This window comes from Mustela nivalis (assembly GCF_964662115.1).
Source record: "Mustela nivalis genome assembly, chromosome: 9".
Classification (NCBI taxonomy): domain Eukaryota; kingdom Metazoa; phylum Chordata; class Mammalia; order Carnivora; family Mustelidae; genus Mustela; species Mustela nivalis.
Window position 1 is genome coordinate 112,282,457 of NC_139028.1, and position 24,484 is coordinate 112,306,940.

Here is a 24,484-nt window from a genome sequence, read left to right on the forward strand (position 1 = left end):
TGAGCAAAGCCCACATGGGGCCGGCTTTGTAGCAGGTCAGGGAAAGCTTCCCAGAGGGGACTCTAAGCTGAGGTCCCAGAGGAGCAGAAGCTGGCCTGGCAAGAATGTGTTGGTGTCCCAGATCAGGAACAGCGCGGAGCAAAGGCCCAGGGGCTGCACAAGGGAGGTCAGGGCTTGTAGCAACTGGTGGCGGGTGGGGGGTGGTAAGCTGTGGGCTCCGGCCACTCACACCCCCTCCCTGGACCTGGACAGTCCCCTGGCAGAGAGGCTGGAGCATCCCAGGGTCACAACAGGAGGGCCCAGCTATAGGAGCAGGGTTTCCACCATAGCCTGGGGCATGGGGCTAAGGAAGCACAGGGGAGAGTGGAGGGGACCCAGCATCCCAGCAGTCAGCAAGGAGCCTGTCAGGAGCCTGGAGGTGGCACAGGCAGGATGCGAAGCCAGGTTTCTCTGTCCTGGAAGATGGCAGGAGCTAGTGACTGAGGGAGAGTGCCAAGAATGATGGCCCGGGCTCCCCCTTGGCGAATGGGTGTCTGGATCCATCCAGCCTGAGCCACCTCCCTTCTCCCTTCCCTGGCCCCCAGGGAAGGATCCTGCTGTCCACCATGGTGCCGGCGGGTCATAACTCCCATCAGGCTGAAGTCTGCAGAATCTGCCCAGCAAGTGACCCCGTGGAAGATGGACGATCTACCGGGTTTAATTTGATGGCCACATAAACCGTCAAATACACGGCAAAGGAATAAAAGGGCCACCTGGCACCGGGCATTAAAGGCTGCTCTGGGAAGGCATGCTCTCTTCCTTCTCACCCCCGCCCTCCCGGTCCTGCCCCGAGCTGCAGCCTTGGGGAAGGGGTGGCAAGGGCAGGCTCCAGCCAAGATGGATGAGGCCTGCAGACAGGGGAAGGGAAAGGCCTTGGGTCCCTGCCTCCCAACTGCTTCTTGGTTATCCATCAGGCATCTCTGAAAGGTGCAATTTAGACTCTATTATGATGCCAGGGCTTCCGGAGGCTGAGGGCTGTGGCCATGAGCTGAGCGGGCACGGGGAACTGATGTCTGCCAGAGAATGTGGTGGCTGGCCTTGGCTTTGGCCTTAGCAAGGCTGCCCCACCCTGCTTAGGGCACCGGTGGGCCGGGGCCACCTACATCCCATGTGTCAGGTCTCAGCAGCCGACAGGTCAAAGGTGTGTGTCCTCCGGCCAGATGCTGGGGCCCTGGACAGAGAGACTCAGACTTGACCTCTGAGAGTGAGGCAAGGTAGCCTTCGAGCAGGCTTAGGTCTTCCTGTCCCCCGCACCTGCTCCAGCCCTGCATCTTTGCTCCTAAGCATCTTAAGATGGGACATCCAGGCTCTACAACCCTCCTGAGGATGCGTCTGTAAAAGGGGTTGGGTGAGACCCGGCTGGTTGGTCCCCCAGGGCCTGGGTTTATATCCCTGTCCTCTGAAGGTGGGCATGTCCAGGTGTTGGGGTGCTCCTGGATCTTCTGGACCACTAGACAGACAAGTAGGAGGATGGATGGATGGATGGATGGGTGGGTGGGTGGGTGGGTGTGAGACCTAGGGGAGGAGGGGTTGTATGAAGAGCAGTTTGCTAGACGGAGGGGAGCGGTTCTGGGATAGAGAGGGACAGACAAGGGAGAAGGTTTGACACTGGTTGAGAAATGGAGACATTCAGTCCCGGGGCATGAGAGTGAGGTCCCCTCTGACTCGTTTGGTGACCAGGTCCTGATTCTGCTCTGAATGCTGGGCTGGGCCGGATTCAGGCTGGGGCCTCGGCTCAGATGCAGGAGGCCATGACTGCATCCCACCACCAAAAAGCCTTCATGAGCCTACAGTTATGTGGCAGACCTTTGCCGGCGGCATGAAGACACCTCCCCAACTGAGAAATGAAAGATCATTTCTCTTTAATTGATTTTTTTACCACTATGAACAGCGAAACAATAGGAGAAAAAATCTAGGCTGCAATTTTTCCATTTGTGAAAACCGAAATTATACCTTGCTGCTGATTCCCTCGGCGTGGACCCCTCCCCCCTTTTATTTCTGTCATTTCTTCAAATGCAAGAAAACAGATAAAAAATTTTTCTTTTCCAAATAGCTGCAAGCTTTGTGACTGGGGAAGGGGGTAAGGTGAGGACTGATTTCCCACACAACCCGGGACGAGGAGCTAGGGAGGGCGCTGCGGATAAAAAGGGTTTCCCGTAAATACACAAGAAAGTGATCTCGCTGACACCTCGTTCTTCTGTCTGTAAAACCCGTGGGTGACAAATAGGACATGTTTTAAAACCAGACAATGAAGCTCCTTGCTCTCCACTGCTCACCAGTGGCGATTCAGCGGCCTCTTTTCTGTGGATTCCACTGACACCCCCTTCCTTGTGCACTCACGGGCCTCACGGAAACGAGTTTCCCTCAGACCCTGGGAACGAGCCAGACGGGGGATGAGAGTTTCCGTTCCAGTGAGAAATGCAGGCTTGAGATCCATAAAACACACCTTAAATCCATCCCATCAACATTGACCAGCCACTTTTAGCATTAGCCATAAAGACTGGCTTAGTATGAAGCCTCCAAAGAAGAAACAGACACTGCGGAGCGGCTTTCACTAAATTAATCTCACCCGCGGCTGGACATCACCGCCCGGGCGGACCGAGGCTGCGGCCGCATCATTCACAGACATCTTTGTCCCCGATGGGATTTCACGTTGGCCAGATGTCGTTAGTGTCTGACCCCGGCCCGAGGGATCACCCGGGACGTGAGGCTGGCCCAGGAAGGGTCGCAGGGCAAGCGCTTAGAGGTTTGACCTCTGTCCCGCGGCGACCCCTGCGGCAGCAGGAGGGTGGGCGCCGAGACTCACTCTCACCGTCCGTGTCTTGTGCTCCCTGCAGGTGTTGAGGCTGATCAGGCGGGGCCCGGCGCCCCCAGCCATCCACCATGGTGGTGGCACCACCCACCGCCACCGCCACCACCACACCTGCTGCCACCGTCACGGCCACCGTTGTGATGACCACGGCCACCATGGACCTGCGGGACTGGCTTTTCCTCTGCTACGGACTCATCGCCTTCCTGACGGAGGTCATCGACAGCACCACCTGCCCCTCCGTGTGCCGCTGTGACAACGGCTTCATCTACTGCAACGACCGGGGCCTCACCTCCATCCCCACCGACATCCCCGACGATGCCACCACCCTCTACCTGCAGAACAACCAGATCAACAACGCCGGCATCCCCCAGGACCTCAAGACCAAGGTCAGCGTGCAGGTCATCTACCTGTACGAGAACGACCTGGACGAGTTCCCCATCAACCTGCCGCGCTCGCTGCGGGAGCTGCACCTGCAGGACAACAACGTGCGCGCCATCGCCCGGGACTCCCTGGCCCGCCTCCCGCTGTTGGAGAAGCTGCACCTGGACGACAACTCCGTGTCCACCGTCAGCATCGAGGAGGACGCCTTCGCCGACAGCAAGCGGCTCAAGCTGCTGTTCCTGAGCCGGAACCACCTGAGCAGCATCCCCTCCGGGCTGCCCCGCACGCTGGAGGAGCTGCGGCTGGACGACAACCGGATCTCCACCATCCCGCTGCACGCCTTCAAGGGCCTCCACAGCCTCCGGCGCCTGGTGCTCGACGGCAACCTGCTGGCCAACCAGCGCATCGCCGACGACACCTTCAGCCGCCTGCAGAACCTCACCGAGCTGTCGCTGGTGCGCAACTCCCTGGCCGCCCCGCCGCTCAGCCTGCCCAGCGCGCACCTGCAGAAGCTGTACCTCCAGGACAACGCCATCAGCCACATCCCCTCCAACGCGCTGGCCAAGATGCACCAACTCGAGCGCCTGGACCTGTCCAACAACAACCTCACCACGCTGCCCCGCGGCCTCTTCGACGACCTGGAGAGCCTGGCCCAGCTGCTGCTGCGGAACAACCCCTGGTTCTGCGGCTGTAACCTCCTGTGGCTGCGGGACTGGGTGAAGGCGCGGGCGGCCGTGGTCAACGTGCGGGGCCTCATGTGCCAGGGCCCCGAGAAGGTCCGGGGCATGGCCATCAAGGACATCACCAGTGAGATGGACGAGTGCTTCGAGACGGGGCCCCAGGGAGGCGCGGCCAACGCGGCTGCCAAGACCACGGCCAGCGACCGCGCCTTGGCCACCACACCCCAGGGCTCCCTCTTCACCCTCAAGGCCAAGAGGCCAGGGCTGCGCCTCCCTGACTCCAACCTTGACTACCCCGTGGCCACGGGCGAAGGCGCCAAGACCCTGGTCATCCACGTGAAGCCCCTGACGGCGGACTCCATCCGTATCACGTGGAAGGCCACGCTCCCCGCCTCCTCCTTCCGGCTCAGCTGGCTACGCCTGGGCCACAGCCCCGCCGTGGGCTCCATCACGGAGACCCTGGTTCAGGGGGACAAGACAGAGTATCTGCTGACGGCCCTGGAGCCCAAGTCCACCTATGTCATCTGCCTGGTCACCATGGAGACCGGCAACACCTACGTGGCCGACGAGACGCCGGTGTGCGCCAAGGCCGAGACGGCAGACAGCTACGGCCCCACCACCACGCTCAACCAGGAGCAGAACGCTGACCCCATGGCGGGCCTGCCCCTGGCGGGCATCATCGGCGGGGCCGTGGCCCTAGTCTTCCTCTTCCTGGTCCTGGGGGCCATCTGCTGGTACGTGCACCGGGCCGGGGAGCTGCTGACCCGGGACCGGGCCTACAATCGGGGCAGCCGGAAAAAGGACGACTATATGGAGTCCGGGACCAAGAAGGATAACTCCATCCTGGAAATCCGCGGCCCCGGGCTGCAGATGTTGCCCATTAACCCTTACCGCGCCAAAGAGGAGTACGTGGTCCACACCATCTTCCCCTCCAACGGCAGCAGCCTCTGCAAAGCCACGCACACCATCGGTTACGGCACCACCCGGGGCTACCGGGACGGCGGCATCCCCGACGTCGAGTACACCTATACATGAAGCCTGCCGCGCCGCCGGCCGCCTCCGCCCCAGCTCCCGCCGCCTCCTGGCCTGGCCACGGCGCGGCTCCGCCCGGCCCGCTGCCATCCCATAGAGCAAGGAGAAGGAATGCCATGATGACTTTCCTAGCAGAAAGCAAAGTTTGGGAAGGGTGGACACTTTTGTAGAACACAACAGCAGAAACAAGATCTCTCTCTCTCTCTTTTTTTTTTTTTTAAAGAATAGAAGGCAGGAGGGGGATTTGACGTTGCTGAAGACATAATTTATACCAAATTATGCCTGTTGGGGAGGGAAGGACTAAAAATAATATTGCAGGAAGGGTTGGGTCAGGGTTTTTCGTTTTTTTGTTTTTTCCTGAACTGGAAAGCTACTACCTGTACAGCGTCTGTGTACGCCTCATGCTCTGTTCAAGGCCGTCACAAAAGAACCGTCAGAGAGAACAGCCAACACGCAAAGCCCCCACACAGCTCTCACTGCCGGCTGCTTGTGGGTGACAACGACATGACGGAAGGTTTTCAGGCTCCTCACAAAGGAGAAGGGGAAGAAAAGATCTTTTTGCTACGGAGATATTGTCCTGAAACCTCTTCCCTGGTTCTTTCCGTATCATTTCCCTTACAGATTTGCAGAAAGATCACGTCTTTCACTGCATTCTCTGAACAATGGTGTAGTCAATTAAAAAGCAAACTTTCTTTTTCCTATACCGAAGCCCTCTTCAGTTCCGTGCACCACGCTCCGTGGATGGCCCCCGGGGAAGCTGTGGCTTCCCAGCCACGCGGACGTGCGGCTATCTACCTGTCGATCTCTCTGTCATGTCTCTCAGTACAGATGGGTAGATAGAGCCCCATTTACAGTCCTTACTACTTCTTGGGTCAGTTCGTACAGTTTCCTGAGACAATAGAGTCACGAAAATGTTGCTCTCTCCTAGAAATCATTGAGTAAGTAGACAAAGCGTGTTGGGGGTGGGAGTGGGGAGGGGGGGACAATGCTGTTCCTAAAGGCGGAGGTGTATCTGTCCTGGTTGGGTGGCCAGGGAGACCCTGGGCAAGGGGTGCCCGCGGTTCAACCCTATCTCAGGTCGGCGAGACCTGGGCCGCGCTCTTTTCTGGTACAGACAAAAGCGTTCTTTGACGGCCAGTGTCCTCGTCTCTCTCCCCACTGTCCACCCACCCCCAACACACAGACGCAGTCACCTCGACAGTGACTTTCTCTTTCCTCTGTGCCATATGCTTCCTCCTGGGACAGGTAATTGGCGCAGGGACTTTTTTTTTTTTTTTTTTTTATCCAGCTGATTAGACCTAATGGTTTCCATGGCTGCTCAAACAAAGCCCAGAAAAAGACATGAACGTTCTCCGAAGAGCCCCGGGAGACAGCAGCCCCCCGAACGCAGAGCCTCAGCCGTACCCACCCCCGGCACTCTGCTCTGGAGAGGGAAGACCAGACCTCCAGAAATACCAGCTCCAAAAGGGTACTGACCAGGGCCCTCGGAAGAATTCAGGTTTTATTTCCTAGCCCCTCACCCCAGAACTGGGTTACCATCACTTATCAGCGGGCGGTGTGGTTTGGTGAGCCATGAGATTGAAATGATAATGGAGAGAAGGGAGGCATGGTGCCCAGGGTTCTGCGGTCTCCTGTGCCCTGGCCCTTGGGGAGCTCGGGCCACCACCTGTCAAAGTGCGCCCAGGTGCTGTGCCAGGGAAGAGCCACATCAGATGGGAGACACTGGCCTGAGGGCAGGGGAGGTCGAGGAGGTGTCCGGATGCTGTCCAGACAGGCCCGAGGGCTGGCCACTCACTGGTCATGGAAAGATGTGACTGGTCCCTTCAGGGAAAAGGCAGGGGTTGAAAGGAATGGCCGGAGAGCTGTGTGAGCAGGGTGGGGGGGAGGCGTGGCCCTCGCCCGCCAGGCCGGAGGGAGGGTCTCGCCCCCCAATAGGGAGGCCGGCTCCCCAGCCCCAGGGAGAGGCGCAGGGCCGGGACACACTCCGCTCGAAACTAAGTCTTTCCCCTCCCCTTTGGTCCACTTGAATCATTTTCTCATACAATGAGATCAGGAGAGAGATTTTTCCAAGCCTTAATTTCATGTCTGTGTGAAGGTCGCCCTCCCTTTGGCTTCAAGCGCCGACACAGGTCAGTTCTGGCAGCTAGGGGAGGAGTAGAGAGGGTATGTGAGGACTTGGGGCACTGGCTCAGGAAGAGGGGGAAGGGACAGAAGCCTGAGGTCCCTGCTGTTTCTGAAGTGAGGTCTCCTCCCTCACGGCACCACCCATGCCTTCTACCGATGTCCCAGGCCCTGGCCTCCTCACGGCCAAGTCCCTGCTGCTAACATGCTTGGATCCCCAACCTCACTCCCCTTCCCCTTGAACACACCAGGAGGAGGTCAAATTATCCCCTTAGAGGTTAGGAAGGCATTTGGGGGACAGTAGGTGAGCCTGGAGTCAGCCAGTGAGGTCCGAAAGGCCTGCAGGCCTGGGTGGTCGGCTTCCTTCCCTACAATACAGATCAGGCCAGGCCCACCTGTGGTGAGGTCACTGGGGTCTCCCGCTCCCCGGGGGCTCAGACAGGGGCTCACCGAGGGCTCGCTGCAGGCGTCCTCCTGCCTGTAGGTGCTGAGGATGGAGACTCACCATCCAGGCCCTGGGGTCTGCTCTCAATTTTCCTCTGCTCAACATCAGACATCCACACGGAGGTCTTTCTGAGAGCGAGCCCCCGAATGTCTGCTGCCTCACAGCCCCCCAAGCCAAGGAGTGGGCCTGAAGTCGGGTCCACGCTGAACCCCTGTCCCCTCCTGGTCCAACTGCTCTGAGTGCCCTCTTAAGGAGAGAGATGCCGCAGAGCTATCCAGCCTCCGCAGCCCGCGGCAGCCTGTGAGGACACGGGGCTCGTGGAGACAAGCCCAGGACCCAGGCTACCTACTGCTGCTGTCTAAAATGCCCCTTCCACGGGCGGCCGACCTGACCTTTACAGCCTCTAACTAGCCAGAACAACCTCGTTGGCCTCAGCATCGACGAGTGTTTTCTGTGGCATTTATAGCAGGTTTTAAGTTTAAAAAAAAAAAAAGAGCCCATGACACTTCTTTGGTTAAGTGGTTTACCCTTCGTGGTAATTAGATGTAGTGATTAGAATCTCTTTTCTATTACATGGCAATTTTCCTTTAAATTTCCCCTAAAAAAAAAAAAAAAAAAGTGGGGGGTGCAGGGGGAGAAAAGGGGAGGCAGGAGAGGAGGCTGCCAGGCCAGGCGAGTCATTTGCATTTTGCGAATGAGGCCTCTTGTAAGCTCAGCTCAGGCGTGGGGCCCAACGTATGGAATGCTTAAGAGATTACTAAGAATAAAATCTATTAATTAGTCATACTCAATTCCGCAGACATGATGTGCATCAAAAGCTTCTTTTCTTCCCTTTTCTCCTTCCCTTTTCCTGCGGCCTCCCCGAGGAAGCCTCCATCTTCTCTAAATTGGCTCCGGCTTCCTGGGCCGCCTCCACAGGAACATGGCGGCCGCGTGGCTGACTAGAGGGCCTCTCCACCCAGGGCCGGAAGGCCAGGTTTGGGGGCAGGAGGTGGGGCAGTGGTCCCTTCCGGCTCTGAGGGACGCCGGCAGGAGAGGGGACAGCAGCTAGGGAGATGGCAGTGGCTGCGTGGTGGCAGGGGGGGGACTGGGCTTCCCCACCCAGAGCCCAAGGCCCCTGCCTGCCCTGTGCCTCTTCTCCCTCCCTCTTCCTCCTTCCTCTAGGGGTCCAGGGAGGCCCACCAGGAGCAGAAAGTGAGGAGGGGCCAGGAAGGGTCTCCAGAGAGGTAGAGGAAAAGCATGTTTTGTAAATCCACAGCCTCAGTTTCCCCTTCTGCAAAGTGGAGGGTGGGCTGAAGCAGGAGTCGGGCTTCACCCCAAAAAGCTGGGGGCTCTAAAGGCCAAGTAAGGGCTCCTCCCTTGCACCGATTCTGGAAGTTTCTAGTTGATCCATGGCAGGTGACAGAGGCCCAGAGTGAGAGGGACAGGTCAGGTGAGGCTCCTTGCAGGGCCTGGGGTGGCTGACAGGACTGGAGAAGTGGCGGGCAGCGTGCCCAGGACGCCCCTGAGCCTCCCTCCTTCACCTGCTTGGAGCTGAGGCAGGAGGAAAGGCAGGAGGAAAGGACAGTCCCTGCCTCCCTTACCCCACCAAGGGCAGCCCAAGTCCCAAAGCAAACCCACTCCACTCCGGAAATCTGCTTCTTGCCGAACACACCAGGGAGGAGGACGGGGCTTCTGAGCCTCACGCTTATGAAAAATACAACAAGGAAAATTGGATGCGGCAGACAGGGAGCAACGGAGCTGGGGAGGCAACCAGGAGAGAGCTGGGGCATGTGCTGGAAGGAAGGGCTCTGGGGTGCACAGTGGCCCGTGTCTCCAAGAACTGGACCTGCTCTCAGGGCCAGGAACACAGCCAGGGGCAGCTGTAGGCACGCTGCGTGCCCTGTCCCTTCCCTGTGCTCGGATCAGTGCAGGTGACGGGCGGAGGCCTCGAGCTGGCTGGGCGCCAGGGTGAGTGCTAACAAGCAATTCACAGCCCTGCACAGGCCTTCCAGAAGGCAGACAGAGGAGGCATCTTTTTTCTTAAGGAGGGATAAAAAGGCTCAAAAATGCAAATCATTACCGTTTACAACCAAGCGAGTCTGCTAAATTGATTAGAAGAGATTAAACTCCTTGGAGGTGAGGGGAAAGGGGGATTTTTCGCATGTTATGAACCTGCCCCCAGTGGCAATGTGCAAAGCAGGGCTTTTCCAGGCTGGCTCCCGGGCTGCCCCCCAACAGCCCCAGGAGGAGCTGGGGGTCTGCGAGGGCTGATACCACACAGGCGGGAGCGCACAGTAACAGGCTGTGTTGGGCAAAGCCTGGACTCAAGCACTGCTCAGGGAAGGTACTTCTGCCCCGGTCGTCTGCCTTGTGCTTGGGCCTCTGGGACAGGGTGGGCTACGCGGCCCACAAAGGTCATTCAGAAGCTGTCCCAGCCCCCAGCAGAGACTCTACCCCTGTCCTCCAGATTCTGTCTGCCTTCAGGGATGAAGGAGCTGGTCTATTACTTAGAGAGTAAGACTCTAGGGCCATGCACTTTTTTGCTTCCTTTCTGTCCCAGGGTGGGTCTGTGATTCATTCCTCCAGGAAAGGGTGCGGTGGCAACCAGAAAGGGAAAACTCAAAGTCAGGGAAGAGAAACCCCCTGCTAGCACAGAAGTAAGATAGCGAGCTCTCTGTCACTGGGAGCATTCAAGTACTTGATGGGGATATGGCTGATCTTTTCCTCCCTAAGTCAAGGCCTTTGACTGTAAGACCCTGGTTTCTACCCTCACTTTATCATTTCCTCAAGACCCTATATGGAACCTATCAAGAGATGTTTACTGTGCTGTTCAAAATGACCAGCATCCCCGAAAAGCCCGCAGCCGGGCCACCCAGGCCTGTCAAAGAGCTGCTTGTGCCAACAGAAATGCTTCAAAATCCCCATCCTCAGGGTCCAAGGGGCACCGGGAGAGGAAGCACAGACACGCTCGCTCCATCTTGGAGTCTGGAGCTGGAGGCCGGAGGGTGACCACCCCCTGCGGCTGGTCCCTGTTCTCCAAGCTGGGACCCTCACCCTGCAGCGCACCCTCTGATGTCCCACCCCCGGCTCCCTTCCCCTCCCGACACACAGCGCTGCGGGCTTCATCCATCCTTCCCAGCCAGGTTGACGGCTGCCTGGGGCATTTTTCACTCTGTGTTTTTAAGCATTTACCATTTCTTTTGAAATGGTCCAAGTAGTTGCCTGAAATATCCACATCTGCTTCTTTAAAAACACTCACAAAAGGATCCCCTTGGCTCCTGAATCCCCCCAAACACCCCTGGCCCCTGCCTCCCTTCTCTCCCCTCCACCTCTGCATTTTTAATGTATTGTTTCTCTCTGCTTTCGGAAATTCTCCCGTCACTGGGGTCAGCCGCTTCTCACCATAAGTGGAGGTGCAGGTGTGCCTCAAACCCCCAGTGCTGCGGGGGCCAAGCCAGCCCTTTCTCCATGTCACCCCCGAAAGACACTGTGCAGGAGGCCGAGCCGGTGAGCTACCCTACTCCCCAGACAGAGCCTGGCAAGGCCCTGGGCTTTTTGGGACCACTGTCCCCGAATGGCCCCTCCCGCTCCATTACTAAGATGCCGCACCCTGCGGAGGTCTGACCGGGCCCCCACTTCCTAGCAAAGCGAACCCCTCAGACACCTGCGGCCACCACGGTGCCCTGGGCCCTCTTTCCCACACCTACCCACACTGCCCCCCACTCCCGCCCCCACCTAAAAACCCAAAAGCCAGAGTCTGTGGAGAGTCCCTGCAGGAGGGTTGGCTGTCATCACCCCAAAATCACTTCTAGGGCCATCAGGGTGAGTGGCCGCGCTGGCGAGATGCCAGGTCCCCATGCACCTCTGCACCCGGTCACCGAGGCCCAGCACAGCGCCTGGCACACAGGGGCGCTCCATTCTCTCTTCTCAGAGCCTCCCTTCGCGTCTTGTCCGCCCGGTTTACTGTCTGCCCGCCCCGGGCTCAGCGCAAAGGTCCCAGGCGGATGTGCTGGCACTGGCCTCCCTCCCATCCCGCACCTGCCTCACCGGCAGCCAGCACGGGGAGGGGCCCCTCTCAGCGGCTTTTCCTCCCAGAAGCATCTCACTCTGCCGTCCCTGGGGCTCACAGATCACCAGCTGTGAGCCTGAGGGGGGCATCCGGCCACCGGGCCAGCTCTCACAGCCAGCTTGACTCGGTGACTCGGTTTCCTCTCGCCGAGCAGGGCCTCACATAGGTGACACCTGGGTGTCTCCCCTTGCCTGATGCTCCCGTCCAGAGTCCCTGCTGCACCCACCGCCCCCCCAGCCACCGACCTGGAGGAACTAACCAGGCTTTCTCCTCAAGACAGAAAAACCAACGCGACTGGGCGACAATCCGCTAACGCAGACACGGGGACGGCCGGGCTTACCTCCCCGGAGCCGGGCCACCGGACTCCTCTCCTCTGCCCCTTGCAGGGCGCGTGTTTGCAGAATGTCCTACCCAACCCTGGCCGGTCTAGTTTTTGGAAGGTTCTGGATACCCATGAAGAAGACACACCACCCTGAAACTGGCCTTAGGTGTTGTTTTGTTTTGTTTTTTAACCCAACCCCGCTGAGACACCCACTCTGGCGTCCAGAGCCGAGCGCCAGGCTGCAGCACGGGGCTGGGGTGGGGGGAATTCTTTGGCTGGAGGACCCTGGTGCCTTCCAGCTCATAAAGAGATGCTGAGAGCCGTGGGGAGGAAGCCAAATAGCCCAGCCTTGGAGGTTTGTCATCTGCGAGGGAGAGAGACGGCGTTGGAGGCTTGGGGAGGCCACGGGGCTGTGAACACAGGCGAGCCTGGGCTCTGGCGCCCTTGTGCGGTGTGGCTGGCAGGAGCGGACGCCCGCTAATTATGAATGTCACCAGGCAGGTGTGGACAGGGAGGTAAAGGCAGAAAGGAAACTAAGAGAAACCCCATGCCTCAGCACCACAGAGTGACTGTTTGCTAAGAGCCACCGATGACAATTCCCTCTCCTGACGTTAAAAGGTTGTATCTCATTTGGTATTGTAAAGATTTCTGGAGCCACTCGGCCTTCGCTCCGTGGGATCCATTCCCAGCGGTCCAGGAGGAGGAGGAGGAGGAGGAGGAGGCCAGGGAGGGATTCTTGGCCGACCCTGGAGGATGGGACACAAGGCGGGGTTCGCGGCCACACGAGGGCTCGGGGAGGGCGGGCCCGTGACCAAGGCCCCTTCTGCCTTCCTGCCACCACCCTGAGCTTCCGCCGCTGGGCCCCCACCTTCCCCACCTGCAGAGCCAGCCCTGGGAGGCCAGGCGGACACTGCTCCTGGTCTCTCTTCCTCCTCCTCCTCGGAAGGGTAAAGCAATCTCCGGGGCTGAGTGACGGGACTCCCTGCACTGCGGCCTGCGGCCGTCTGAGACCGGGGTCCCGCCTGCCTCAGTCCCAACCTCACCCCCAGACGGGGGTTTTCGGGAAACCGAGTCACCCAAACACCCACCACGACCACAACACAAACCAAAGTGCACTGCGAACCGCCCTTTGGCCTCCTTCCTGTAGGTGCCTTGAAACTTCAATGTTGAGATGAATGTGATTAACTATTTGGTCCTTTTTTCTGTTTGTCTGTTTTCATATAAAATGTCCAAGTCCATTTTCCTTGTCCTTTCTTGAAATAAATAGAAAGATTTAACTTTTACAGTCATCTCGGCTGCTGACTCGGCTTGGGGTCCGGCGTCCCAGGGGCCAGGTGTCTGCAGCCCCTCCCCAAGCCCCCTACCCCCAGGTTCAGCTCTGCCTTGTGGAGCCCACACCACGGCCTGGCACAGAGCAGTGGCCGGGGGGGGACAGAGAACCTGGGGTAAGTTCCCGGCGCACGATCAGGATCAGAATCATGAATCTGTAGCAGGGCAAAGGGACCTCAGACCCCATCCCACGGGCCCTGGGAAGGTAGACTACCAGCTGAAGGCCAACTCCAAGAGTAGCCGGCTGTTAATGGGAGCTGTGGGTTATGCCATGAGAGCTCTGGCCTCCATGTGGGCAGCTAAGTTAAGGCTGGAACCGGATGGGCGCTGGGGACACCTTGCTGTTCCTCTACTGGGCACACACCAGCCTGGGTTCGTCCCCACCTGCCCAGACACCCAGACGCCCCCACTATATGCTGGGGCCTAGGTGAGGGTCACCCCTGCCTAGATGCGCCCCCACATTCACAACTCTCTAAGACTTCTATGATAACTCACACCCCAATGGGGGAGAAAGGAAAAAAATTATTTTCCATGAGAACAATAGCGGTTTCTGCTAAATTTAACATAAAATAAGAACTCATTACTTCTGCCTTAGATCTGATTGTGTGTCTGGATGTGGGTTAATGAGTTTTTTCCTCATATTCCAAGGAAGCAAAGTTATTTCTCGACATGCCTCGATGGCGGGTGGCTGGGCCAGGGTGACACAGGCATCCCTGTCCCTCGTCGTCTCTTAGTCCTCATCTCCCACTGTGGTAGGAGCCAGCCAAGAGAGACCACTCCAAAGAGCAGCCCATGATGTGGCCTTTGGGCAAGGGCCAAGTGTGTTTCTGACCCTGCCTAGGCCCCAGTACACAGTGGGGGCACAGGAGAGCCACCCAGCCCTTACCGACATGAGACCCGTTCTCTGGGGAGCCATGTTTCCCCTGGGAGTGTTTCCCCGGACGAGGAGAGAGAGCAAGAGAGAAGGCCTGGGGCAGGGGGGCAGGCAGACATGTCCAGTTCCGGAGCTCCCGCTTTGAACGCTCTGTGTGGCTCCTCCGTAAGCTTAGGAAGACCCAGCCTCCAGCCACGCCTGATAATCTCCCTGGTAAGTCTGCCCTGACTCGGGTCTGTGCCTTGGCTGATTTCTGGGCTCAGGTGCCCCTGAAGGCCCTGGAAAATTCCACTCGGGCACTGTGTCTGGAAAAGCTGTCCCCTCCAGCCCCACACCAGGCCCACAGCGCTCGGGTGACGGGTTCCAGCACCTCCCTCACTGGCTGGTCTCACCAGCCACCCCTTCAGGTCCCCCGAGCACACTTGCTGGGTACGCAGGAGGCATCCATAAACGTGAAGTGAAGGAATGAGTCAATAAACACCAGTAAATCAATCAACCGGCGGATCTATTGATCAATGCGGAGTCCCAGGAAGGGGCAGCTCGCCACAGCCCCAGTGTCCCAGTAATCTGACGGTGTTACTTTTTCCCTCTCCCCGCCCTGCCCCTCCCACCGCCCCAGGAGGGCAAGGGGAGTGGGGGCCTGGGGCTGAGGCCCAGATGGGCCTGCCACTCTGTATATGCAGTGGCAATGCCAAAACCCAGCACAGCCCCAGGGCTCTTTCCAAGCCGGGGTAGGAGCTTAGGGTTCCCAGACTGGGTTCCACAGACAGCCACCGTCTGCGGATGTTCTTGGAAACCCGCTAGAGGCAATGTCAGGCTGACCCAAGTGTTCAGTTTCAGGAGGGACAGGGCAAGGGGATGAGGGCACCTCAGGCTGTAGTGAGTGCCCTCCACGGTGGAAATCCAGACAGGGCTGGCTCATAGGAGGGACTCACCGGGACCCATTGCGGAGGCTCTAGGATCTGTATTTCAGGCCAATGGAAAGAAGACCTAACTAACTAACTAACCCTTTCTGACGAGGTGTAGGTGAGAGGCCGTGAGCCTCGTCCTCACAGGAGAGCAGGCAGAGCTGGCCGCCAGTCCCTCGAGGGGCTATGAGCTCTGGGTGCTGGAGGGGACCCACCTGTCTCCCTGTCAGCTCTCTAGATGGACCCTGGGAGACGGGACCCCCACCACCCCCTCTTCAGCACCTGCCTTGCTCTGCTCCAACCAAGCAGCTTCTGGACCTTTCCTCCCCGAAGAGCTCTCAGGACTCACATACACTGAGGTTACCGGCAAGTATGGAAAGACCCCAGATGGCTGCCCTGTGGCCAAGGGGCTTCGTACAGCCAATTCCACTTGATTGGTCAGACGCAGGACTAAAAGTTCCAGTTCAAATGGGACAGGAAAAGGGTGGCCAGTACTCCTGTACCTGGATCCCACCCTGTACCTGGGGCCTTACCAAGCATCCTGGAAAAAAAAAGCAATCAAAGCCCAAACCACACCCCCACGCCCAAGTTCTGTGGCCAGTCCTCAGCGCCCCGCTTAGGAGGTCCCAGACGGAGCAGGGGACACCCAGCCAACCCCAAAATACCCCCGCAGTGGGTCTGGGCGGTGCGTGCTCATCGACCCTTGGGCGCCCAAAACCAGGCAGGCTCCCGGCCTGGCCCCGACGCTGGCTGCCTCGCCCGCCCTCCGCCATGCCCCAGGCCCACTTGTCCACACCTGCCTCCCCGCCGGCCCGCCGGCCCACCACCCCACCCGGCGCCTCTGAAGGACCCTCTCCTCCCGCGGCAAGGTAAATAGGTTCTCTCGAGCTACTAACTGACAGCACAAATGAAATCCCGGCGCTCCCCCTCCGAGATTTACAGGGGAAGTGAAATCTTATTTGCACTGCTGCCAAGCCTGGGCCGCGATGAAATTATGCCTCGAGAAGAGACCCGGCCGGCTCCTCGCAGAAGCGGCTGCGTCGGAGACGGGCTTATTAAAAGCCACAGTGGCCACATTTCAACCTGTTTCAGGTGTTAAGTAATTTACTGCCACCCAGAATTCAGTGGCAGGTTTTTATCATTTTTACTTCCGTGACGCAGACGAGGGCCCCGCAAAGTCCCTACATAAGGAGTTGCGGGTCTGAATGCTCCCTGTCGCCCCCCACACCCGCCAGCACTGTGGAGGAAACTGGGGGAGCAGGAGCTGGGGAGGGGGTGAGGGTGTGGGGCCGGAGGGCCAGCCGACAGCCCTGACTCTCCCCAGGGTCACATCAGGCTTGGCCAAAGCTCAGAGTGACAGGGAGACAGGCTCTAAGATCCAGGAGCCCAGGGGTCCCCCCAAAGTCCCTGCCAGCAGCAATAGTGTAAGCTCTGTGACAGTATAGACCACCTCTGTCTCAGGACCTAACAGCCCACCCCATGACTGAGCCTTTACTGAGCACCTTCAGTGGGCCAGGCCCTGCCCAAATTAGGGCACTGCAGGGGGACCCCCAAAATCCTGGCCCAATGGAGCTCTCGTTCTACTGGTAAGGACTGAATAAATATTTGTGGTGGTTGATTAAAATCTCTGAGAGGGAAACAAGGCCTTGAAAGGAAAGACGGGGGCACACTGGGCAGCAGAGGGAAGGGGCAGGGAGGGAGGAAGCCCACGTTCCTGAGTGTTCCTGAGCTACGGGCCAGCGGCGGCGGCAGCCTGCAGGCAGGACAGGCTCCCGGAGCACGAGCAGTGAGGGCTCCATGCCCTGCCTTGCCCCTCCCCGGGCCTCCCGAAACCCCCCAGGGGAATGCATGACCTCACGTTCCCAGGAAGCCAGGATGGGGAGCCCTCTGTGGTCTGGGGCTCACAGGGTCAGGAAGGACCCCGGAATCGTGCTCTGAGCCCCTTCTCTGCAGTGCTGGGTGGAGGGCTGTTTGATGCCTGCTGGCTTTGGGGGGGATTAAGCCTATTAAGGAGGCTACTGGGGGCTTATCCGATGCCCTTTCTGACACCCACCCCCCTTCTCCACCTGTTTTCAGATACTCCAGGAAGACCAAGGGGAATCTTCAAAGTCCAGGCTGAGCCAAGAGCAGAAATTCTTTAATTAGCTTTCTCTTGGATCGGGGCCCTGGCAAATGGATTAGCCGTGGTGGGGTGGGACAAAGGGACTGGAGTCCTCCTTCAAGCAGAGATTACAAGCCTAGGGTGAAGGGCTGCGGGTGGGGGGGGCTGTCACCGGGGATGGTGGATCCCTGAGCAGGCCCTCCCCAGTCAGTGACTCCCCGGGGGGCCGGCAGATGAAAGCTGTCACCAGGAAGATGCAGGGTGTGCGCTCTCGGCGAGCCCTTGGTCCTCGGGAGCTGGCGCGGAAAGATGCTTGGCGCGGCCGGGCTGTGTGCCTGGGTCTCCTAATGAATGTGCTTCCTTCTCAGTGGCCGCCCAGATCTGGAACTTCATAATTAGGGGGGATTTCCTAAAGGGGTGCCCATCTGTGAGAGGTAAGGCAGCACGGCCCAATGGTGGCAGGGACCAGACATCTGTCACTGTGTCCCATCCTCGCTTATCCACATTTTCAAGTGAGCAAACTAAGGTCCACATAAAAGGAGTTGGCCCAAGGCCACAGTGGCACAGGTTATAACTGGAACCAGGTCCGTCCAGGCTCCTCCCACTGCCCCAAATCCTGGCCCCCAGGGCTCCCTGAAGAGGCCTGAAGAGTGGCAGCAGGGAGGGTCTGTGAGCCCGGAGGAAAAGGCACAAGGGAGCCGCCACCGAAAATTGAGGCAGGGAAGTAGGCCTCGCCATGTAGGCCTCTTCCAGGAAGCCTTCCCTGACCAGCCCACAGCGCTCTGGATTCCCCATCAAGGCACTGACTGACAGCCTGTGCTGTAACTCTGCTGCCCTTATTATACACTGAACACCTCATAGAGGCAGGGACTGGGTCTTCAGCCCCCATACTCTCTAAATGAAGGCAGAAGGGCTGTGCCCACCTCAGTCTGGGGACGAGAAAGAAAAGCCCAGTAGGAGGCTGGGCCTCCAGAGCAGAGGAAGGGAAGGATCCCGGGAGACAAGGTCCAGGCTAGTGTCTCTCCGGAGCCCGGGGTTCTCTTGCTGGCCGGCTTTGCCCAGGGAGGTGCACAAGAAGTGGGTAGGGGGAGGATGCTTCAAGGACTCGGAGACCCAGATTCCTGGGACCAAAGCCGTTTGAAGTACACTCCACTCGTGCTCTCCCCCTTGAGCTCTGCATCAAAGGCAGCCCTGCTGTGGTCCGGCCCCGCTGCACTCTACAGATAAGAGCCGCCCTCACAGGGCAGGCTGCGAAAGGGCGTCTGGGCCACCCCCAGCTTCCCCCTGGCCTCCCTGCTCCCAGTGCAGCAAGCTGAGCCACCCCTAGGCCCCAGTCTGGGCGCTCCGGCTGGCTCCCCCGTCCTAACCCTCTGGACAGATCGGCACCAGGGTCCGGTCCCCAAAGCTGTTCCAGCTCCCTGGGGGATCCCAGACGCCTAAGTCACATCTCCCTTGCAGCCCCAGCACCGAGGGCCCACTGAACGAATGAAGAAGCACAGAACTGAAGGAACCACTGTCTACAGAGGGCGCATGGGCGGGAGGTGTAACCCAGGTCCAACAGGTTGCAGCAGGAAGGAGCTGTGAGGGGCGGGGCCAGAAAGACCCGCGATAAGGGAGCTGGAGGGGGTGGTGAAGGGGGGAGCCCCCCCACCCCGGGAGGGTGAGCCAGGGATTTCAGGCAGTGGTGGGGACCCCGCTGAGACTGGATCGGAGAGCTGTACATGTTTTCTTTTTTTTTTTTTTTTTTTTAAAGATTTTATTTATTTATTTGACAGACAGAGATCACAAGTAGGCAGAGAGGCAGGCAGAGAGAGAGAGATAGGAGGAAGCAGGCTCTCACTAAGCAGAGAGCCTGATGCGGGGCTTGATCCCAGGACCCTGAGATCATGACCTGCGCTGAAGGCAGAGGCTTAACCCTCTGAGCCACCCAGGCACCCCATGTACATGTTTTCTGGCTTAAAGCAAGTATTCCCACACTCCTAGCTTGCGCTGGTTTGGTGCAAGCCGCTGGGGTGAGCCCCAGAGGGGCCCCCGGCTCTTGCCGACGCAGCGCCGCACCTGCGAGATTCAGGACTCCCAGCCCCTGCCTCTCCGGCGCTGAAGAATGATGTCTCTCATTTCAATTAGCCTTTTTCCTGATTACTAGCGAAGTTCTGCATCTTTTCGCTTGTTTACTGGCCATTTGTTTCTCTCCTACCGGGAATCACCGGTCTCCATCTTTTGCCCATTTTTCTTATTGATTTGTAGGAGCTCTTCACATATTAAGAGAGAAGCAGAAAAGGAGCCTTCCCCTGGGCAGACCCTCAGGGCCTCCCTCCAGGGTCCTCGGGCCCAGGAAAGGGAGAAACATCTGCCTGGGTTCCTGGCTGCTCCCGCTGAATCTGTACACTCATCCAGCTCCCAAATGGCCAACTTTGTCAGAAGATGAAGAGCCTTCTGCAGGTGGGAGTCCCTGCCAGGCCCGCGTCTCAGCTGGCAAAACCCAAAGGGCTTATTTTTTACTTACACTGAGAAGCCTACACTGCCAGCGGCTGGCAGGGTGCTTCTAATGGCACCGAGGGGAGCCAGCAGGTGTAGCCAGGCGTGGAGGAGGGAAGGATGACTGCCACCATTCCTGGCCGTTCAGCGGAGGCCATCCCACCAAAGGGGCAGGTCCTGAAGCCTCTGGCCGGCCCTCCCACCAGAATTCCAGGGCTCCCTCTGGCTCACACCATCCCTGCACCCCTCCTAGCTCTGACGGTTCCTAAAGAGTGACCCAGGCCCGAGAAGACACCTCTGAGCCCTACCCGCTCGCCCTCCGTCACCTGACCAGCAACCCCACGGTTTCTTTTGTCCCCAGTGCCTTCCGTGTCTCAGCGGACGAACGACACGGCCCGTAAAACTGATTTCCAAAGCCTATAAAGGCAAAAACATTTAGGGAGCCAGGAAGAGTCCGGCCCTTCCCCTCCTGGAGTGGTAGCTGCCTGGAGCCCCCGAGGGCCCTTCCGCACCCGGGGCCGGTGCAGCTCGGGGCCAGCCCACACACCTCCTCCAGCCAGGTGGTAAATGGCCACTGGCCACATGTTCCGAGGGGCCCACAGCAGCCGGTGGGGGGAAAGCTGCAAACTGCCAGCTCACCCCTTCTCTGACGCCCCTGCCCAGGGCTGCACCGGCTCCCCTAGAGCCCGGAAGGAAGGACTCGGTGGCACCCCATGCCACCCGCTCGCTCATCCCCCATGAAGCACCTGGCAGAAGGACCAGACTGCAGACCTCTCAGGCCACCATCTGGAGCCGGTTAAGGTCACCGCACGGTGGTCAGAATGGGCGAGAACCCCCGGCCGAGAGTGGCCTGGTGCGAGGCCTGAGCGATCAAGCCCAGCAGCCGGCTCTGCCCTGTCCTTGGCTGAGGCCTTCCAGAGCGCACACGATACCACCTTAACGGCAGCCACCGTGACCCCTGGATAATAAGGGAGTTGGAGTCCCTCCGGGGGCCTGGCTCAGCTCCCCGCCCCACGCCCTCCAATCGCCCTCCACCCTGGGCCAACGAACCGGAGAGACACAGAGAACTCTAAGTGGCTACCACGTGCCCACTCCCTTTCATTCATTCACTCACTCACTAAATCAAGGGCGACATGACAGAGTGGAAAGTACTAGGACGCAGAGCGAGCTCTGGTTCGGGCTTCCCGACTAGCCTGGGGACAAGCCACTCTACAGTCCTGCACTGCAGCTGCTCAGCCTGGAAAGGGGGGACACCAACGTCACCTCCCCCAGCCCAGATGGGGGGATGACGATCACCCCCCCGCTCAGAGAGTTGCCGGATGAGGGTGGGACCGCCGTCTGAAGCTGGGGGCGACAGGAGGCTGGGCCAGGGATGAGGGCAAAGCTCAGAGGGGCAGATGCGGAGGACAAGGCCCACCCGCGGGCAGCAGGAAGGACCAAATGACCCAGCGGTCTTTCCAGGCGAGAATGAAGCAAGTTCGGGAGACACGGCATTCAGGCATTAAAGGGCCACCTTCAGGGAAGATCCATTGTACGACCCACAGATCCAAAGGCGGGGGGAAGTGAGGGACTCCCCCCCCCCCCGGGTCCTGTGGGGACCCCCCCCCATCAGAAGTCCCTCACCCTCTTTCTCCTCCATGATCAAAAACACATCCTGACATGGAATTAGCTCAGCCTCCAGCTTAACCACAGGATGTGGAGAGAAGCAAGGATCTTCTCTATCCAGGGACGCCCCCCTGCAAAGGGGCCCCGGAGTTTCTGCGGGGCACCGGGGGAACCGGGGTGCCAGCCCACGGGAGCGTGGCGGCGGCCTCCAAGAGGCTCTGGGGCTGGCTGTGGGGCTGAGAGGCGGCATTTGCATGGAGAGCGTTTCGGTGGCTTTGGAATTTATGCAGCTGCCCGTGTGATTCCGGAGGCGAGACGAATCTCCGGCCGCTTTTCTCAGCGGGAACAAGTCTTTCCTCAAATCGATGGTGACACATTTTTAAACTCTGATATTAAGGAGGGAAAGATTTTTCTGGCCCCCTGGGGGCAACCCTTATTAGTCACTGGCTCATCCGAGAGAAATCGCAGAGGCAGACCCAGTGGGCCCTGGCAAGGCAAAAGGCCCAGAGGCCAGGCTGGCTAACACGGGAATAGACAGTGACAAACAAGAGGGCAGGGGGGCGGGCGTCGTGAGTCTGAAGCAAAGCTGTACCGGAAAGACCTGGAGAGCGAAGTTAGGTTTGGGCTCTGGAGCAAGGTACCCAGTGTCCGCGGGGGAAATAAAGAACCACTGGTATGGGTGACAGAGGGGAGAATGGAGAAGAAGGGAGAGCAGAAAGGGGCATTAAGCTGAAATATAAACTGATTCCAAGTGCGAAGTTATAGAAGCTAAAACCTTGTTCCCCATCTTACCCTGGCTGCCAGGAAGCTCAAAGCCACTTTTCACATTCAGCAGCAATAGACTTGTTCAGCCTAGTTTTGAGGTGTCAACCAGGCAGGGCCAGGGTAGATGTCAGGAGCCAAGTTGCCCCAAGCAGCCCCTAAGAACATCAGATAGAACAGTGGGCACGAGTCGGGGTCTCTCGGTAGACCAGACACCGGCATCGAGTGGCAGGTGGTAGGGCTGAGCAGGGGCCCACAACCAGGCACGGGACCAGAGGCTGGCAGGGTGGAAAGCACACACCAAGGTCATCCAGGCCTAAGGCTTTCAGGTGTGGCCAAGAGCCCCAGGCTCAGTGTCCCCCGTGTCCCTTGTTTCTGTTTATCCCTATTTTAACGATTCCCTAGTTTTATTGTACCTATTTTTCAGTGGAAATAGGTGGGTTAAACATTTTTTAAAAATCAATTGCAGCTCAAACGCCCACTTCCTCGGTGATAACAGCCACCATTTATTGAGTTCCAACGACTTGTCACATTTGCATACATCCCACTCCATCCTCTCCATCACCTTGGGCGGGGATGGGGCTCTCCTGCGTTTCTAGATGAGGAAACTGAGGCTCAGAGGGGAGGTGTATCCTGGTCAAGGTCACAAGAGCTCACAAGTGGCCACGGCAGCTCCATCCAGTCTGTCCCCTGGCATGTCCCAATTCCCACCCCTGAGCGCCAGAGTCCAGCACTCAGCTCTGTGCACCTGGAGGGGGGTGGGGCGGGTGGGGATGGGGGGGTGGGTTCCTGCCTGCCCGCCCTGTTAGCAGAGAGACAAGGCTGAGTCAAGATCAAGGCCAGAAGGCGGGAAAGACAGCCGGGGGACCCACAGAATTCCATCGTCCCCTGACCCCGCCTACGGCGCCCGGGTCCCCTCTCTGCCAAGCCCCGAGGCTTCAGCCACAGCCCGGCCCACCTTCCCGTGACCCTCACCGGGGAAAGTTCCCCGCCGGCTGCCAGACGGGATTTAGCTCCTTTGACAGTCAAAGCTGCAAAGCTCCCGTCGCAAATGTCAATTCTGGGCCATTTGCTTCGTAGATTTTAATGTTCCTGTTTCTCCTCAACATCCTCAGCAAGGTAGCTCTTGCTTTTCAAAAGGGACGTGGTGTTTGATGATGTTTAAACCGAACGTGAAATACAGCCAGGCGGCAATAATAAAACAGACGCGAGCCCTGCTGGCAGGGGAATGGCTGACAGCCGGGCCTCTCTCTCCCCACATGCTACTCCACAGCTAAGCTCCTATTTTTATGGCAATTACAATGTCCGACGAGGGAGAGGAAGCAGCGATGGAGAGGAGGAGGGTGGGGACCGCGTACAAGGACCACTTGTTGCTGCCGGGAGCGGGGTGCAGCGCATGGGGTCTTAATGAGGAGGAGCGGGCAATGCCCAGCGAGCGCCCCGGCCGCCGCCCCCAGACCCCTGCGGGACCCCGCTCCACACCCCTGGACCCGAGTCCTCACTGGCTTCCGTCTCCTAACACCCCATGAGGACAGAAAGAGCTGTGTCACCTCCCTGGCCTGGGGGGCTGTGTGGGGAGCAGGAGTCCCCCCCCCCACCCGGGCAGCCTGCCTCCACCTAGAGGACCTCGGCCGCCACTGCCATGGGTGGGCAATGCCGCGTGCAGAGCCCTGTCTGGGGATGGAGATGTGGGGACAGCAGGTGCCCGCCCCCCAGGGGCTCCCCAAGGCCCCCCACCTAGTGGTATAGCTGGAACCCTGGAACCCGCAGCTACCCTTCCCCAAGCCCCTAGGGCCCCTAGGTCCCCTTCCCTCTCCTCCGGCAGGGCGCACCTGTGGGCACGGAAGCTGAGAGAAGCTGTCCGTGGAACTGGATTTTACCCCGGTCTATTTCACAAGTGGCCTCTGGCCCCAGCCTGGCCACCCTCCCCAGGGGCAGCTGTACCCTCCCAACGGGCGATCCATCCAGACAGCAGGGAACGGGAGCCCGGGACAGGGCCCCACGTATGTCCGCGCCCACCAGCAGGGCCTCAGGAAGCATCCAGACAAGCAACGTGCGAAATGAAGAAATGGGCCCCAAGGGTGAGCTTGGACGGAGGAGGGAGAGGAACGGAAGGCTGGAGGCTGCGGGGGTCCTGGGGGAGGCTCCGGCCCTGCCAGCGTGGGCCTGCCATGGCCACTTAGCTCCTACTGGGAGAGCAATTCGGGGACCAGCCTGCTCCAGGAGAAACATCCCCAGGCCCGGTCCCGCACCGGCGGTTCCCATGGAACATATACCCTTCCCCGCTGATGGCTCTGCCACAAGGCGGAGGGAGCCTGGCCCCTCTGCCCTGTACCCCACGGTCAGGAAACCCCAACTCAGGAACGACCCCTGCCTCAGCCACCCCGGGGCCCTGGAGGGGCTCAGTTTCCACAGGAAGGAGAAGAAGGAGGTCCCCTCAGCCATGCCCTGCCCCCAGCCCTGGTGAGCAGCAGGTGCCCGGCAGGCCCCATCCAGCGGGTCACAGCAGCCCTCCCTCCCAGACCACCACAACGGCAGCCGACG

The 24,484-nt window shown here is 59.1% G+C and overlaps 2 protein-coding genes across 3 annotated transcripts in view; one reads left to right on the forward strand and one right to left on the reverse strand.

Annotated features, from left to right (window-relative positions):
- FLRT1 (fibronectin leucine rich transmembrane protein 1) overlaps positions 1 to 13,166 on the forward strand; it is a 78,245-nt gene extending 65,079 nt beyond the window's left edge. For both annotated transcript variants that reach the window (XM_082748199.1, XM_082748198.1), the window contains one exon: positions 2,877 to 13,166. In XM_082748199.1, the coding sequence (XP_082604325.1) occupies positions 2,923 to 4,947 (2,025 nt within the window). In that variant the 5' untranslated portion in view covers positions 2,877 to 2,922 and the 3' untranslated portion in view covers positions 4,948 to 13,166. The remainder of the gene's footprint in view (positions 1 to 2,876) is intronic.
- The window catches only part of MACROD1 (mono-ADP ribosylhydrolase 1), a 141,448-nt gene that overhangs the window by 96,981 nt on the left and 19,983 nt on the right, over positions 1 to 24,484 (reverse strand).